The 17,379-nt window shown below is 45.5% G+C and overlaps 3 protein-coding genes across 3 annotated transcripts; 1 reads left to right on the top strand and 2 right to left on the bottom strand.

Moving 5' to 3' along the window:
• Positions 1–4,136: 4,136 nt before the first annotated feature.
• On the bottom strand, positions 4,137–4,806 carry LOC145704139 (uncharacterized). The gene is made up of 2 exons (XM_081781579.1): positions 4,532–4,806; positions 4,137–4,450 (listed from the first exon to the last, which is right to left on the bottom strand). Exons 1-2 carry the CDS (start codon positions 4,800–4,802, stop codon positions 4,275–4,277), a joined length of 447 nt encoding a protein of 148 aa, XP_081637705.1. The 5' UTR covers positions 4,803–4,806; the 3' UTR covers positions 4,137–4,274.
• Positions 4,807–12,564: 7,758 nt separating this feature from the next.
• On the top strand, positions 12,565–13,302 carry LOC145701944 (uncharacterized). The gene is made up of 3 exons (XM_081779156.1): positions 12,565–12,692; positions 12,842–13,224; positions 13,276–13,302. The coding sequence occupies exons 1-3, from the start codon at positions 12,572–12,574 to the stop codon at positions 13,300–13,302; spliced, it is 531 nt and encodes a 176-aa protein (XP_081635282.1). The 5' UTR covers positions 12,565–12,571.
• A 102-nt stretch (positions 13,303–13,404) lies between these two features.
• On the bottom strand, positions 13,405–14,541 carry LOC145704401 (uncharacterized). Its single transcript, XM_081781849.1, has 4 exons — positions 14,393–14,541; positions 13,862–14,178; positions 13,745–13,818; positions 13,405–13,698 (listed from the first exon to the last, which is right to left on the bottom strand). Exons 1-4 carry the CDS (start codon positions 14,535–14,537, stop codon positions 13,455–13,457), a joined length of 780 nt encoding a protein of 259 aa, XP_081637975.1. The 5' UTR covers positions 14,538–14,541; the 3' UTR covers positions 13,405–13,454.
• Positions 14,542–17,379: the final 2,838 nt, after the last annotated feature.

The following is a 17,379-nucleotide window of genomic DNA, read 5'->3' as shown; positions in this document are numbered from 1 at the left end:
TCTAGTTTAGTATAGTGGTGAGGTTGGGTAAGTGGTGTTTTTTTTTTTTTAGGAGAATCTACGAGCCAGAAGTGGCTATTCTTGCTGGCCTTTTGAGTCGAGTGTGAAAAGGGGGCAGAATCGGTATATCAGAGTCTGTTTGTGGCGACTTTTATGGTTGAGATGTTAGATGCCACTTTCCAGTAGCCGTCGGCTGTTTTAACTTTTGCTGGGGTGAGGATTGAGTCAGCCGGGATGTCGAAGATTCTGTATCCCTTGATTCTGGCTTCTGTGATTACCAGTGGTTCTGATTCGAAACAGGGGACAACTAATGCCCAGGGCGTGGCTATTTCTACGAGTCTGTTATAGAATCTGTGGGCTGTTTTGGGAGGCGGGAATGCATACAGCTTTCTTCCTATGAGCTCATGAATCGGGAAATTAAGGAAATCTTTTCCAAAAGCTCCTCTTGTCTCTCTGCGCGTGATGAAGTCTCTGCATTTCGCGTTCAGTGGCTGAATTTTGTTAAATAATTTGGTTCGAGTCTTTAGGCAATTTACCGTTGCTGCCACGTCGACGTCCAAGGAGTCCGAGAGGTGAGATTGAAGATATGCGAATCCGTCAGCCGTTAGTTTTTGTTCTCGCGAGTCTAAATTCCTTGAGGGGCCATCTGCAAGTTGTTTTTTGGTGCTAACCCAATCGACTTTCATATCGATGTTTGAGCGCTGCGCTAGAGTCCAGATTCTGACTAGAATCTTATTCATTTCCGGATCTTTGCTTCCGGCTATTACACCTTGGACTACACTATCATTGTCGCACAAAAATAGGATTCTTTTGTCTTTCAGCTTCTGCCCGTACCATTCCAGAGTGAATTGGATCGCCGCTGCCTCTTTGATCCCGATGTGCTTGTCTGCCAGATCTGGTTCCCAAGCGAATCTTTCTTCTAAGTTCCATTGCTCAATAACGATGGCCCCCGCGTGAGAGGATGCGTCTGTGTAAATTATTAGGCCTGTCTCTTGGCGATTTAATTTTGTCCAGTGTCTTTTGAGCCCTTTCTCTTCTAGCAGGCTCCAGAGTCTCCATTCTTCTTTGACCTCTTCTGTAAGGGCGCAGGTTTCTTTTTCTTCTCTCAATGCCTGGCTGATGAGAATCGTTGTTTGTCGAATAAGCATCCTCATGTTTGTCAGTACTTCTGCCATGCTCGCCATTGTGCCTCTGATTCTTTCTAGCGTTTTTGTCTGGATCGTTTTCTTGGCCTCTGCGTCTTTCATAAGGGTTTTGAGGGCTTCCCATCTTTGCAACGGTATTTCAACAGTTTCTTCGGTTGTGTCCAGAATGAAACCCAAGAATTCGATTCTCTGGGTGGGTGTAAATGTGCTCTTGGCTATGTTGACGTATCCGCCAAGGGCCACTAGAGTCGCAACTGTAGCCCAGACTTCTTTGCTTATTTTCTCGCCTGTGAGGAGCTCTTTTCGTTCTTTATCAGAGTCTGGTGTGATTGCCAAGAGTCTGTCATCTAGATAGAGTGTTATCCTGACTCCATTTTTCCTTAGGAAGTTGACTCCGCAGAGATTCATGAGCTGATAGATTCCTGGTGCTGCCGGGATTCCGAAGGCGAGGATGTTGTTTCTGAAGACTTGGCCTCCCCATTCGAAGCATGCCATTTTCCTGCTTTCCTCGCTGAGCGGAAGCTGGTGGAAACCTTAAGGTGTGGTTAGGGCTTCGGTGTTATTTGATAGATTTTTGGCCGAGTTTCCTTACCCTTCTTATCGTCGAATTTGAAGAGTAGGTCTCCCTTTTTTAGCATCTGAATCGCTGCTCCGACTCCTTCTAATTTGCAGGGAAAGGTGTAGAGTTGGAGCGGCTTGAGGACTCCACCATTCCAGCAGACTCTGGTTTCCCTTCCTGGCTTATCGACGAGGACAAATCCTGCCTGAATCCAGCATTTTTTCGAGTCTGTGAGTCTTGAGATTGATCCCATGTCGCACCACTCGGTTATTTGGTTGATGATTTCTTCGTTCCTTTCTTTCACTGCTTCTTGGCTCGGGACGGACAGAGTCTTGAATCGTTTACCGATTTTCTCATAAGGGCGTGGCACGAATTTTGAGAGTCTGAGTCTATCATTGTACCAGGTTTTAAAATTTCCACCCAGTTTTTTCAGAGTTTCCGTGTTGGCTTCGTTTCTCTTCCATATTGTCACCAGCTCTTTGTGTTTGAATCTTTCCGGTTTCTTCGGGGGGATCCGTTTGAGGTTCAGGAATAGGTCGGCACCCGCGTGGACAAAGTGATAAATTAGTGGCCGTATTTTCTCTGGCATTTGATGGATAAGTGTCCTCCAGTTGTCTTTGTTGTGTGTCCAGAGTCCTGAGACGAAATCTGATTCTTTCTTCAGCGCTAATTTGTCCCAATCTGGCTTTTCCTCGTTGTTTAAGACTCTGATGACTCTATGCAGCAGTTCTGTTTCGTAGATTTTCCATTCTGGTAAAGTTTTTGGGCCATTTGTGATTGTGTTGCTTATGGTGACAGGGTAGATAATTGGGATTTTTGTCTGTTGAAGACTCCTTTATTGGCGAGAATCTTCATTTCCGCCTCTATTTCCTTCCAGCTCTTCGTCTTCTGTTTTTTGTCTCTTTCTTTTGGGTCCTGCGACTGGGTAGGTAGACTCATAGCTTCTTGGGATCGGAATTTTCCAGAAGAGCTTCTCGTACGTGGTGCCGTAGAGTGAGGACGGATCTTCGAGTCCTTTTTCTAGCCGATTATCGATGTCGTTGAGGTTCAGCGTCTTGTATTGTGCCTCTGGAATTGCGTCTCTATGCGGCCATAGTTTGCGCAGCGTGCCAATCGCGTCCCACGCAGTGTAATCTTGATTCGCGTCAATGTTCGTTAGAAAATTTCTGAGCGTTAGGCTAAGTGGGTTCGCGGGCCCGAAGATTGTGTTCAAATGAGTCCAGGCCGATCTGGCTGCACTCGAGAGGAGTCTTGGGAAGATGCATCTGGTGTTGGTCAATTGGAAATGGATTTCTCCGAAGATCGCATTCGCTATTGTTGCACACAGTTGCCTTTCGTTTGCAAAAGAAGCTCGTCTTTCCGCCGGCGGGCGTCCGAGCATCTTCTTGAATCTGCAGTTCCAAATGTGGGCCACCATTGTGAGTCTTGGCGATATCCGAGAGTTCGATTCTTCTGGGGGCTTACATTGCGCTAGAATCATTCTGAAGATGGCCTCCGCCGGCTCTCCCCAGAGTCTTAGGAGAATCCATGCCACACCCTCTTCCAATTTGAGGAGATCCGGTTTGGAGATCGAGTCTCTTTCTAATGGCTCCATCATTCTTGCCCAAAATGCGATTTCGTCCGAGTTATAGACGCTTTTCTCGTAAACCTGTCGCATAAGGTCCGAGACGAGGGGTCTGACTGTGTGTTCGAGCGTGTCTTGGATGTTTTCTATGTCGACTTTGTTGGTTGAGGCTAGACGGCGGTTGATCCCGATCGAAGGGCTGTGGGCCAGTATGGCAATAGTGCGGAAGGTTTCCAGCATTTGAGCCCCTTGGAGGCCCTCGTTGTCAGCTTCTTGTAGAATCTTTCTGATGCTATTGGACACTTCCTGTGACTCTGCAATGATCTTGGTTGCTTCAGCTGCGAGATTCGTCAATTTCTCGGCGAGAGTCGAACCGTAGCATGGGATTCTTTTTGGTGGGACTGCTGCGTTCGTGTTGAGACTATTTTGTATGTCCCAGACGAGTCCTTTGAGCATCTCTAAGTCGACGCTTGAGTGTTCTATCTGCGCTGGGTTTTCGCCCGCGGCTGCACCTGCATCTGCTGCTGGGGATGAGTCTTGGGATGGTTCGTCTGAGGGTGCTTCCGCATTCGAATCCTCTTTTATACTGGCTTAGGATTTTTAGGCCTGCTTAGGGCTTTTTTGGCCTCTTTTTTAAGTTTCTTTTTATTTTAATATTGATTCTTGTAGCCGCTCCCTGAATCCGATGGCATTTCTAGCGCATTAGGCGCTTCTTTTTGTGTTAGATATTGCGATTCCATTGCGTCTGAAAAGCGAAAAAGTTTAAGCTTCTTTGTATTTATTATTTATTCTTTTACGGTTCTGAATATGCTCTTCATTTTGGAGTCAAGAAAGAGTCTAGGATCTTCTAGTGAGATCGGGCTAATTTATTAAGCACAGCTTCTGTCAATTTTGATTTAAAAATGTGAAAGAGTCTTTTTTTTTTCAGTGGGAAGTAAGAGTCAGTTTAACAGTTTTTTATCAATGAGGTTTTTTTTTTTCATGGCAGTTTGTATTCTTGAGTCTTCTAGTATCTGGGTGGTCTTGGTGCAGCGTCGGAGTGCACTGGAGGGATGGGAATCTCGTGGAGCTTGTAGAGTCGGACGAAGATGAAGCGCATGTAGTGGACCAGGTTACTTCCACAGATTTTGTACGCGAAGAGAAGGATGACGTCCAGCTTCTTTGGCTTGAGGAGTCCAGAGTCTAAAGATTTGCATAAGTTTTTATGACTCTTATTTTGCTGGTTATTACTTTTTTTTTGATTCTATATTTTGTGTGTCTTACCTATGGCTTCTTTGAATCTTCGTTTGATTCCTTCATAGTTTAAAAACTCCACCACATAATGGATGACAGCTCTTTCTTCTTTGGTGAGGTAGTCAATTGGGTCGAGTCTCCATTCCGTGGTTCCCTCCTTGATTTCCCAGCTGCTTCTGTTGTTGTATTTGTAGTGGCGGTGGCCGGGGAGTCGAGAGTCTTTGAACTTCTGGAGTCCGGTGCTGCTGAACCAGGCTTGCTTGACCTCGTTGAAGTTGCTGATGCTTCGGTTGTCGAGCATGTCTCGAACTTTTAAAGGGGCCCTGATATGTAAGTTTTGTGAGAAAAGACTTTTTTCTTTTTGGTTTGGGATTAAGATTCTTAGAGTTTTTAGATTTGAAGTCTACTGTTTTGAGTCTAAGGGCCCTTTCCTGCGGATCTTTCCATCAGCTTGGATTCCTTCTTCGAGAGGTAGTAGTAGTTGCCTTTGGCTCCGGTCTCCGCGACGAGTCTGATTCCAATTCTCGGCTCTGTGAGGACTTTTTCTTCTGCAGCCTTGATCGCAGCGAGTCGTTTTTCTTCTGCCTCCTTGTCTCGAGCCATGCGTCTTTCTTGAGCTTCTTTCGCCTCTTTTTCGCGCTGGATTTGCTCGGCGTATTCCCGGCGGATTCTGGTGTTCTCGTCCAGTTGTCTCTTCATCTGGATCTTCAAGGCTTCTTTGGCTCTGGCTTTGTCCGCTGCTCTCTGGGCTTCTGCCTCTGCTTCTTGCTTGAGTCTGTCGATGCGCGCCTTCTGAGTTCGTCGCTGAGCTTCCGCCTCTTCTTTCTGAGCCATTCTTTCCAGCGATCGGCTTTCAGACTCCTCGATGATGTCCGACAGTGGCTGGCCCTGGCGTTCTTCCATTTCTTTGGCGATTCTCGCGCTTCTTTCTTTTGCCTCTGCCTCTTCTTCTGCTGAAGCGAAGAGGGTATCGGTGCGTCGGTTCCAGTCCTGGTTGTCTCCCTCGTCGTCGGACTCTCTGATCGCTTGGTCGTCGGAGTCGGAGCCGGAGTCTTGATCCGTCAGCGCCACATTTCGTTGGTAGCCTGGAGGGAAGAACTGGTTTGGATCTTTTCTCAGGTTTTTTCCGGCTTATTGTATATATGGTGAAAAAACTGGGTTAGTGTCTTAAGGGATTATTTTTCCGGCAAAAAACCCTTTCCTGAGCGTGCGTTGAAAGAATCTTCTGAGTCTGTGTCGCTAATTGTTCCAGTTTCCGTCGCAGGCGCTGATGTTTGGGTCGCCATCGAGGTGCTGGACATCTCGGTTTGAGTCTCGGAGTCTTTTGAGTCTTTGAATGGTTTGATTTCCGAATTTATGAAGTCAAGTTTTGACTGATTTGAGTCTTATATTTCTGTTTCGGGTTTTCGAAACCAGTCCCTGAGTTGGTCTGAGTCTGCTGAGTCTTGGCCTGCTGAGCGTCCACACTGTCGGTCTGGCAGGTTCCATCTCGTCTCGACGTCCAACCGATGACTCCTGAGTCTCGACGGGTCAGGACTCTGGCGATGTCCTCTGGAACTCCGTCTTTGATGTACTCATCTCTTCGCTTCTCCTTCCAGGACTCGAGGGAGTCTTCGCCTCTTTTTGGGAGTCTATCTTTCCTGAACAGGAAATCCGCTCTGGACTTTATTTCGGGTTCTTTTTCTTTCCTTTTATTAGGCGTACTAAGTTTCTTGTTTTTTAGTTCTAGAATTTTTTGAACCCATTCCTTGATAGCTGAAACTCTCTCTTGGTAGGCGGGGAGTCTTCCTTCTGGAATCTGGCGGTCTTTGTCGACGTAGACGACGTTGAGGAGCGGTGGGATGTCCATGGTGGTCTTGGCAGTGTTGAGGCATCCGTAGAAAAGACTCTCGTCTGACTGATTCTGGTCGTCTTCGTTGAACTTTCCGTTTTCTTCTCGGATAAGATCCGAGAGAACGTTCGAAGCGCCGTTGATCGCAAGTTGCCAGCCGTCGAGACTCATCTGCCTGTTTGGATCGGAGAATCCTTTAATTTGGGTCATTTCTTTTCCTTCTTTTTCTTTAAGAAGTTTTAATCAAAGCTTTTTCTTTTATTTTAAATATTCTTGGGAAATTAAGAGGACCCTTTCCTTCGAGAATCTGTTCCAGCAGATCCGTGAATCTGTCTGCGATTCTGCGTCTCATCCGGTTGAGCATTCGGCCCTTCTTTTCGTTCGGTCTCTGCGTCACCGGGTCGAATCTGATTGCCGACTTTCTCTGTCTCCAGAAGTTTTCGTCGCCGATGGGGTCTTGGACGATTCCAGCTTCGTTTCGGAGTCTCTCTAGTTCATCCCCGCTGGGCATCTGGACTTTTTCTGCGTCTCTTGGCATTTCTGAGTCTGAAAAAAGTTTCGTTTTAGAGTCTGGGGATTGGAAAAATTTTTGGCGCCAGGAGAATTTGGGATGGAAGGGAATCTAGAAACAATTTTCGAGTCAGGAATAAAAGCTAAATTTTTCTTTTTGGTTTGGCTTCTTTTGCGTCTGAGATTCTCTTTTTCTTGGGATTTTAATCCTTGATTCTTTGAAAATGGAAAAATTTCTGAGAATTTGGCTTTTGATCCCGTCCTTTGTCCATTGGCGCGCGCGCCAGCCAATCAGCGCCCCCGATTCTCGGGTCGCGGAAAGACTTTCCCACGGTCCCGGATCTTGTTTTAAAATGCTATTTTGACTCTTTATGCTTAAATATCTTGGACCTGGCCTGGAATGGATTCTTTTTGTGCGTTTTGTGGATTCCAGAAGATGGCAGTAGGGAGTCAGAAGAAGAGGAGGAAGGGTTTTTGGCTGTTTTTGAAGGTTTACAATAAGATTTTTCTCTTCTTTTTTTTTAATTTGGCTCGCTCAGCTGCCTTAATCGGTAGATTCATGTAAACCTGTTCCTTGATTCTAGTGTTTTGGCTGGGGTGGCTAATTTGACTCAATTTTTTATTTATTTTGACGCTAAAAGTATTTTATCTTTGAGTCCGTTCCTGAATTTGAATCTAGTTGTCGGCTTTAAGGAGCTCTAGTCGTGCCATCCGATCTTCGAGAGTCTGTTGTGTTTGAGTCCAGACGTTGGGGAAGAAATTTTCTGCTCCGGCTCGTTCGTTCCCTTCCATGTCGAGGTTTTCTCCGGCTCTGATTCCGTCCAGCAAGATGTCCCGGAGGTGAGTCGAGAAAGGGGTATTTGGCATTAGTTTGTGTCTTTTTGACTCCGCGTCTTCCCAAGTTGTTCTGTTGGCTCTGATTCTGAGTCCTTCCACTTTCTGGATTCCTTCTTTCGCTGTCCCAAGGTTGTTGCAGCTTCTGGCCATGAATTCTGCCACTCTTGGGTGGCCCCAACAAGGTGTGATTCTAGATTCATAGTCTCCATCGCAAGCCATTGAGAAGACTTCCCAGAATCCTGAATATCGTTGATTTCGGTCTCCTTTGAGGTTCGATAAGAAGCCCTTTTCCAGAGTCTGAGTAACGAATCGAACATACGGTGCTGCCCAGGCGACCAAGGCCCGTCGGAGTTCTTTTGCGTCTTCGTATGAAGGTAGGAGCAGAGTCGTGTGTTTGAATCTTGTGTGCTCGCTGATCAGCTCTGCTACTTCGAGCCATTTATCTCCTGATTTCTTGGAGATTTCTTTCGCTAGATTCTCCAAGTGCTGATTCCTTCCGGCCGTTTTGTTTCCTACCACGAAAGCGTCAAACTTTTTGCCGCATCTTGCAAGGCCAGCGTGGTAAATGACGATTCCCGCCGCTTCTGGCTTCTCCTGACGTGGCCTTTTCGCTATCCATTTCTCGGAGTCCTCGAGCTTTCTGAAGCTTGCTGTGGAGTCGTTCTGCCCTTGGAAGAGGATCGTTGTCGATGTCCATGCTTCTATTACTGAGTCAAAACCGTGAACAGTGGTGTTCTGGATGGTTTGGATGAGCTCAGCGTCAAGGTCTGCTAGGTTAGGGGTTTTGAAGGCTTCTGAGAGTCTGACATAGATTTGTTGCCACTCGTCGCTGGAGATTCCGATCTCGAGACGCTTTCCTGAGAGTCCTTTTTGGAACATCCCATTTCTGGACATGCAGCTTTCCGTGCATTGAGGCTGTCTGAGTTCTCTGATCTCCTGTGCTTCCTGGTGTTTGCTGCACCAGGCTGAATCTCCATCGGCTTCGCCGCAGAACGGCCATTCGCAGGATCTTTTCCGTTTTTCCAGTTTTTCGCACTGGAATTGGAGTCTTGGCACTTTGGAAATCTCTTCTCTCTTTTGAGTCCATTTGTCTATGAAGCATCTTAAAATCGAGTTTGGGCTGAATCTTTTGCCACTTGTCCAGTTCCATCCAGCTGTCAGGACTCCGAGGTTGTGCTCTATTGAGCGGGACTGAGGGCAAGCTTTTGTGTCTCTGACTATTTTCCCGATGATTTCGAGAATGTCCTTTTGAGTCGAGAAGGGGCGGTTGACTCCCACAATGCAGGCTTTTCCTGACGCGTAGAAATTTCTGGTGGGCTTTTGGAATTGTCTGATGCATTTCCGGACGTTCTCTTCGGTCCATGGTTGGGCTGATAGAGTCTTTAGCGCTTCTGATTCTTCCGGAGCGAGTCCTGGGTGAGCTGCTAGTGAGAGCAATGATTTCTCCCTTCGATGCATTTGATCTTTCCCAATATTGAAGACCCACAGTTGCGGAATCACCTTGTATGGAATCCACATTATCCAATGTGAATCCCCTTCCCCAATTTCTTTGATTCTGGCGGTTGTGTTGATGGGGACAACCTTTCTTGCTGCTGCTTCAATCCATTTTTTCAGCGATTTCTTGTTTTTGAGCTCGAGCCATTCTATGTGCCACTGAGTCAGCATAATCTCGCAGCTTCCGTCTTGGCTTATGACTGAGTCTTCTGAGATCTGTCGGTGAGCTAGGTGAAGTACTAGTGGCGTGAGGGTTTTTGATAATGGAGTCTGAACCGGTTGTTCGGAGTCTTCGAGTCTGAATTCACCAATAACATCCAGAATCCAGCTGTTTTTATTTGCTGGTTCCTTTCTTGCCCATTTCGTTTCACCGTATTTCTTGAGAGTCAACCAGGCGTTCTCCTGGTGGCAGATCTCGCGCCAGTCGCTGTTGATCGCTTCCATTTGTTTGAGTGAGTCAAAGAACTCCGCCGGGTTTGCGTCTGCTTCTGTGCAACTGAGTCCGTTGAAGATTTCTTCCAGTCCCTTTTTTAAGAGTCTCTGGAGCCAGTGTTCATCCGGGAATTCAGGTCTTTCGTAATTTGCTTGAGCCTTGATTTTGTCCTCCATGATTACTCGGAGACAGACATGGTGCCAGAAACCCTTGTTGAGAACATTCTGGTTTTCAGAGTCTTCCCATGCTTGGAACCAGTCTTGGCTCACCAGCTTGTTCCATTTTGAAAATTCTTCCATCACATTGGTGGGATAGAGTTTGCCCTTCTCGTCAGGCTTTGGGGCGGCTTTTGAAGCTGGTGTGTCTCCTCGTCGGGCCAAGATTCTTAACGGGCCTTTCTCTATGTTCAGGGCTTTCAGGAGTTCCTCCAATGTCTCTGAGTCGGTAATGTTGACGCTTGGTTCTACGCTCATGCCTGAGGCATCTTTTTTCAGGAGTTTTGTTGGGCTGAGCAGCGGTTTGAAGGGAAATGGCTTCGACTCTAGGCTCCAATCTTCGGGGGAGTCATTTTCTGCTTCAGCTATTTCTTCAGCAATTTGCTCGAGAGTGAAGCTGGGCTCGTTGCGCGGGTTCGCTGCCCAAAGTGACTCTTTACCCATGGGTGAAGTGAAGATGATTTTTGTCCAGGATGCTAGCTCCGCGAAATTGAATTTCGCTTTTGAAGGGGCTTGAAGATCAAAGGCCAGCCTGTGGTTGGAGAGTGGCTCATTCGCGTCCGCCGGGACGTAGAGTCTGATCAGCCTTGTTTGAATCTTTGGCTTCGCTGTGGATGTGCGTGAGATTCTTTTCCAGTTCACCTGACTCGAAAGCAGCAGGGAATTTCTTTTGATGGATAAGACTCTCTTCATATTAAAAGATTTCAGAAGTTAAGAATCTGAGAGAGCTTAAGATCCTTTCCTGGTCACAGTCTCGTTCAGAGTCTGGATTCTCCTTTCAGAATTTTCCAATGGCTTGGACGGGTCAGAATCCAGGGCTATTCCCCATTTCGGGGCAAAATCCTCGGCTGCCTCGAGGAAAGCTTTCTCGATCATGGTCTGAAAAGGGAGTTTTAAAAGATGAGAGAGTCAAGGATTCTGGAACGGCAGTGAAACGGCTCATTTCTCTTTTTCCTCGCAGTTTGAATCTCTTTTTTTTTTAAGAAATAATCGCGGCGCACCTGATTGGCGGAGCCAAGGTGGGTCGGTTTAGCGTTCGACGATTTCGAAGGAAACCCGTGCTCTGAGAGGTGAGTCAAAGAGGCCGAATACGCTTCTAGATTCTGAAGAAGGGAATTCCCCCTTTTTTTTTTTTATAGTCCTTGGACTTTAGGTGAAATAAGCGGTAGTATCGATTGATGGTCTACCTTAGAGTCTTTTTGAATCAGGTAGGAGTCTTATTGGTAATGCTCCTGCTGAGAAAAAGTCTCTAATATAAGTTTCCCAATTTAAGGTTTTAGCCTCAAGCTATAACCTTTTGGAATGAACCTGCGTGATTTCGGGGCACCCGCTTGAATCTAGATGCTCTCGCGCGCCTGTGACACCTTCCGCCGTTTCCTGGGAGTCTCTGCTGCCGTTGACTAGGCTCCGCTGCCGCGTTCTATTTTTAGCGGCCTGCTAATCCCTTGTCCTAGATTCTAAACCCGAACATTGAATTTTCTTCGAAATGAGAGTTAATCGAAAAGGATCTTATACGAGTGTCAATGTACCGGAGCAAAAGAGAAGACAGAGCATTTTCAGCGGTCACTCATCCTTAGTCGGCCCAAGTAAGAATATTTTTGAGAATCTACAATTGAGATGTTCATCATCAATCTGATCATCATTTTTGATAAATTTACAAGACATTTAATTTGTAAACGTATTATTACCATATATTCAGGTGCATACTATTACCAGGAAACGGCAGAAGACGAAAAATGCTACCGAAAGCATTTGTGGAAGGTGGTTCCTTTCTTGCTTGTACCGTTTTTCATCATCTTTTTGATCCTCATCATGGGTGGGGAAAACTTCATAACAAGACACATTCAAAAGCAACAAGAGGTAAGTCTTTTCTTCGGCAATCAAAAGTAAAAAACGTCTCCTCGACTCTATCCAGAAAACGCATCATCCGTCATTTTTTATTTACGTTTTAGGCGACGACCTTGGATCCTGCTTCTGTGAGCACGACGGAAATCAGATAATTCTTCTAGGAGAAAAGCCACATAAAAAGTTCGCGACAATAAAATAAATATTAAACTAAATTGGCTTCGGACGTCATAATTAAATAAAAGCAAAAATAAAAAAGCCGCATAGATTTTATAGACGATCTTATTATAAATAATCTTGACGATAATTGACGTGTAGTCAAATTATATTCCAGAAGATATAAGCAGTCTATGGCAGAGTTGTTAAATTATCGGATCGCTCTTCTTAGTAGCCTATTCGGACACACCCTCTGACCTGCAAGACTTGAAACAGACTTTCACTCGAAAGGGAGCGATTATCCTGCGCTTTCTGTGAAAGGTGTCTTCGATGTCCAGTCGCGAGAATATTCATCACCTTTTACATCATTAGAAATACTTTGCGCTAAGCAATTTGTTTTTCTTGGGTTGATTTTCACCAGAGCGCCTAGTGTCAATAATGCCATTGAGCAAGTATCACCTTCAAAGAACGTTATTAAGACGGCTCAGGGCATAATCTAAAGGAAGAGAGCAAGAACTTCTTCTTTTCAAGCAAATTATTCTGTTTCACGTGACGAGCATGGATACAGTTTCAAATCTGTGAATCAAAAAGTTCACCCTGATCATAGCATTACCAAGCAGGAAGCCAAGGATGACTTAATCCCCCAAGGCATTTTTGAGCACTGCTCACCAATTATCGGACAATTCCAACAAGCCGGTCATAATAATATAGTGAGATTTCAAAAAATGAAGGTCTTATATTTCTTAGCAATGAATTTTGTGACAGGCAACGGCCAGGCATCTCAGAGAGAACGAATGATATTCAACATTCAAACGTCAAAGAACGCACTGTTCAAATACACCGAGTTGGAGGATCTGGAGATGATCAAAAGTAAGCGCAAAGATACTGTACTCGGAGATAAGTTGGGAGACTATAACGTTTCGCAAATGGCGAATAGACGATACGGGCTGAGCTCCACCAGTTTTACTTACTTCTCGCTCCGATAATTCAGCCAGATGATTGTTTACCTTTATCATTAGAATACTTCAACGAAGGGCACGCCATCGATGATGCAACACCTGGCCTTACCCCGCTTTTCTACGCATCTATAATGGGTAAACCAAAATCTGTCAAACTTCTGCTTGAACTTGGCGCGGACTTTTTCATACGAAACGAGCACACTGTTTCTCCTCTGCTCGGAGCTTGCCAGCGTAAACACGTCGAAGTCGTCGAAGTATTCGAAGAGTTTGGCTTAGACCTGCATCACTGGAGATTCAATGCGAAAAATGGTCAAACTCCATTCTTAGAAGCCTGTAAAAATGGACCTGTTGAGTTGGTCAAGCCTTTTATTGAACATAAAAACATTGACGAGGACAAACTTTGGGCCTGCATTCAGAAAGCTTCGGACAAGGAAGTTTTAAAGGTAGATAATAATTGCTTTTCTTTGGACTTTAAAATTGACAAATTTATTAAGGCCGCACGAAAAAACTTCAATGGCTAGAAGAACATGATGAATTGTAGCGTCCTAGAAAAATTGAAAAACCGATGCTTAGAAATAAAGAACGGACAGATAATTTGAAAATCATGTATTGAATTGGTTGGGGCTATATTTTCTCTAAGTACAGAAATTGCTTTGCCTGAACTCAGGAATATCTACTCACCCAACTGGGTGGCCACAACGCGTGCAAAGAAACATCCATCAAGAAGGAAACAGTTAAGGAAAAGTAGCGAGCTGGAATAAAATCCAATATCGAGTGCGGGGAAGAATCCGAAAAAGCACCACCAGAACCAAATTCTAGTGATAGCTCCAAGAACGATTGAGCCCATGAAAGCGAAGGTGCTTATTGTGCTGAAAATGTCATCTTCGAACATGCAGTAGGCAGTGGAGTAGAAATAGCTGAAAATTTTTGACTAAATTGAGGGCAATAAAATACGGGACTTACAGAGGGCATTCCCAGAAGGTTTGAAGCTCCATCATCAATCGCCAGGCGAGAATAAGCCCATAATTCGCAGTTTTCTAAACTTAAACGTCGTTCTTTTGCCTCGAAATGATATCTTACCAAAGCATCAATGAAGCATAAACATTTAATGATTTTGATGTACATGTGGTAGTTAGTGAAGAAGTCATAGTTTCTTTGTTTCCAATCTGATTTGATGTAAACGTTTACGAACTCCGTGCCCGTGTGTCCAAGATGCACGGCAAGAAGAAGTTTCACGAGATCGTTTCCAGTTTGTGCCGGCTCGTAGAGATTGAGCGCACCAACCCACCAGAGATAGTAGGCGCCGACTGTCACAAAGAAGGATTGGACGAAGCAGGAGATTCTGGAGTTGGAATGAATTAGAATGTTGGCATCGTCTTGATCGTTCATCTCGTCATCTTATTTTAAGTTTTAGTCGGTAATCTTTTGTTCTAGCGTATTCTTATGAAGAAAAAATGAACGATTACGTGTATATAAATTATGCTGGGTCAGATTAGTTCGACAATATTGCAAGATGAACTCCCTAGGTGGTATGATCTTGTGAGAAACACAGATGTGGATTGAAATGAGACAATAAAGTGTAAAATATAATGATGTTTGTGAGAAAAGTACCTGCTATCATCTCTCTATAAAAGGCGCCGTAAAAGGTGTTCGACACTCGAAGATACATCGGCAGAATCATGTAAGTTGACAGAAGGACGAGGATAAACTCTGCGAAGGCTATCAGCCCCCATGGCTGCTCAAGAAGAAAATCCATATGGAATTTGTTAGTTTTTTTCAACCAGGGTCGAGCGTACCGGGCACCTCCACCGCGGTCGAAAATCGCCCCCGGGCGAAATCAAGCTGTTATTTCATAGTAGCAAATTTAAGGCACAAATATGCATTCATCACTTTAGTCAGTAATTATCAACATCGAAAAATCACTCAGAACATTACGGCTCGTCTCGAGAACCAGTCTCTAGATCGTAAGAAATGTTTATGAAAATTAGCATTTTCTTTCTTACACGTAAATTCCGCAAGAAAGAACGTGTAAATGGTCAAAAACGTGTTCGGAGGCTTGGTAAGACTCAGAGATTTTTCCTTATGTGTTGATTTCGCGCTAGAATTATGAGCAGCAACAGCTCGCAGATAGAAGACGGAGCACCAACATATCAATCAGGTCAAGTCAACGAGCTTCTGCATTTGGAACAGCTTCTCGGCGAATGACCTTAGATCAGGAGGCACATATTTTAGGTTCCAAAGCATTTTTATCAAATCAGTTTCATTATGTTTCCTTATATTATATAAGTTATATACATGAATTTTTCAAGATTTTCGAGGATATCATACTAAGATAAGAAACAATCATTCATGTCATTTTGAACCTCTGTAAGTCACCTTCGAAGAATGACAATCGGCCTAAACGAAGTAAAAAAAGAAGAAGCAGCAAACAAAAAGATCGAAAAAATAGTGGACGGAGGATCGACAACGCAGCGCATCTTATTCGAATGGCTACCAACTCTAAACGCAACGATTCAGTTTTGCGTTCTCATCAATATCGTTCTACTCATCATGCCTGGGGTTGCGCCAGTGGGAAAATCGACTTTTTTTGCACTTGAGTTGGAGGAATGAAATTTTGTGGACATATTTCTGAGGTCCTAATCAAGAAAAAAATAAAAAAAAATACGAAAAATTAAGGGTTTAGGTGTCGAAAAATCGATTTTTTTATTTTTGCAAAACTAAGCCTGAGCGAACCTAGACAACCATTTTATAAGCTCAATAATGATTTTTTCGAGTCGAAAAAAGTCGAAGTAGGATATTTAATTTGCAAATCAAAAAAAAAATTATTTTTAAAAATTTATATTGAAACCATAATTGAGCGGAAGACTTGCCTAATTTGTATTTTTGTACCAAATGGGTGTGGGCGGGGTTGGGGACGTAACTGAGAATGATCACCTCAGAGTCCCACGCCTATGTCAAGCCCCTTAAATTAAATAATCAAGGAACGGGGCTGAGACGGCCCGAAGGGCCGGCAAGCCCCTTAAATTAAATAATCAAGGAACGGGGCTGAGACGGCCCGAAGGGCCGGCAAGCCCCTTAAATTAAATAATCAAGGAACGGGGCTGAGACGGCCCGAAGGGCCGGCAAGCCCCTTAAATTAAATAATCAAGGAACGGGGCTGAGACGGCCCGAAGGGCCGGCAAGCCCTTAAATTAAATAATCAAGGAACGGGGCTGAGACGGCCCGAAGGGCCGGCAAGCCCCTTAAATTAAATAATCAAGGAACGGGGCTGAGACGGCCCGAAGGGCCGGCAAGCCCCTTAAATTAAATAATCAAGGAACGGGGCTGAGACGGCCCGAAGGGCCGGCAAGCCCCTTAAATTAAATAATCAAGGAACGGGGCTGAGACGGCCCGAAGGGCCGGCAAGCCCTTAAATTAAATAATCAAGGAACGGGGCTGAGACGGCCCGAAGGGCCGGCAAGCCCTTAAATTAAATAATCAAGGAACGGGGCTGAGACGGCCCGAAGGGCCGGCAAGCCCTTAAATTAAATAATCAAGGAACGGGGCTGAGACGGCCCGAAGGGCCGGCAAGCCCTTAAATTAAATAATCAAGGAACGGGGCTGAGACGGCCCGAAGGGCCGGCAAGCCCCTTAAATTAAATAATCAAGGAACGGGGCTGAGACGGCCCGAAGGGCCGGCAAGCCCCTTAAATTAAATAATCAAGGAACGGGGCTGAGACGGCCCGAAGGGCCGGCAAGCCCCTTAAATTAAATAATCAAGGAACGGGGCTGAGACGGCCCGAAGGGCCGGCAAGCCCCTTAAATTAAATAATCAAGGAACGGGGCTGAGACGGCCCGAAGGGCCGGCAAGCCCCTTAAATTAAATAATCAAGGAACGGGGCTGAGACGGCCCGAAGGGCCGGCAAGCCCCTTAAATTAAATAATCAAGGAACGGGGCTGAGACGGCCCGAAGGGCCGGCAAGCCCCTTAAATTAAATAATCAAGGAACGGGGCTGAGACGGCCCGAAGGGCCGGCAAGCCCCTTAAATTAAATAATCAAGGAACGGGGCTGAGACGGCCCGAAGGGCCGGCAAGCCCCTTAAATTAAATAATCAAGGAACGGGGCTGAGACGGCCCGAAGGGCCGGCAAGCCCCTTAAATTAAATAATCAAGGAACGGGGCTGAGACGGCCCGAAGGGCCGGCAAGCCCTTAAATTAAATAATCAAGGAACGGGGCTGAGACGGCCCGAAGGGCCGGCAAGCCCTTAAATTAAATAATCAAGGAACGGGGCTGAGACGGCCCGAAGGGCCGGCAAGCCCTTAAATTAAATAATCAAGGAACGGGGCTGAGACGGCCCGAAGGGCCGGCAAGCCCCTTAAATTAAATAATCAAGGAACGGGGCTGAGACGGCCCGAAGGGCCGGCAAGCCCTTAAATTAAATAATCAAGGAACGGGGCTGAGACGGCCCGAAGGGCCGGCAAGCCCCTTAAATTAAATAATCAAGGAACGGGGCTGAGACGGCCCGAAGGGCCGGCAAGCCCCTTAAATTAAATAATCAAGGAACGGGGCTGAGACGGCCCGAAGGGCCGGCAAGCCCCTTAAATTAAATAATCAAGGA

The sequence above is a fragment of the Oikopleura dioica genome, chromosome PAR (assembly GCF_907165135.1).
Source record: "Oikopleura dioica chromosome PAR, OKI2018_I68_1.0, whole genome shotgun sequence".
NCBI lineage: Eukaryota > Metazoa > Chordata > Appendicularia > Copelata > Oikopleuridae > Oikopleura > Oikopleura dioica.
This window is presented reverse-complemented; position numbering and strand designations above follow the sequence as displayed.

Bases quoted from the DNA above. Each gene is read 5' to 3' on its own strand.
- LOC145704401 (XM_081781849.1), bottom strand. From the start codon at position 14,537: ATGGATTTTCTTCTTGAGCAGCCATGGGGGCTGATAGCCTTCGCAGAG. The intron at 13,819-13,861 runs GTAAGATATCAT...GTTTAAGTTTAG, and splicing joins TATGCTTCATTGATGCTTTG to AAAACTGCGAATTATGGGCT. The intron at 13,699-13,744 runs GTAAGTCCCGTA...AAAAATTTTCAG, and splicing joins ACCTTCTGGGAATGCCCTCT to CTATTTCTACTCCACTGCCT.
- LOC145704139 (XM_081781579.1), bottom strand. From the start codon at position 4,802: ATGCTCGACAACCGAAGCATCAGCAACTTCAACGAGGTCAAGCAAGCC. The intron at 4,451-4,531 runs GTAAGACACACA...GCAAATCTTTAG, and splicing joins AAGATTCAAAGAAGCCATAG to ACTCTGGACTCCTCAAGCCA.
- LOC145701944 (XM_081779156.1), top strand. From the start codon at position 12,572: ATGAATTTTGTGACAGGCAACGGCCAGGCATCTCAGAGAGAACGAATG. The intron at 12,693-12,841 runs GTAAGCGCAAAG...CTTTATCATTAG, and splicing joins GGATCTGGAGATGATCAAAA to AATACTTCAACGAAGGGCAC. The intron at 13,225-13,275 runs GTAGATAATAAT...AAATTTATTAAG, and splicing joins CGGACAAGGAAGTTTTAAAG to GCCGCACGAAAAAACTTCAA.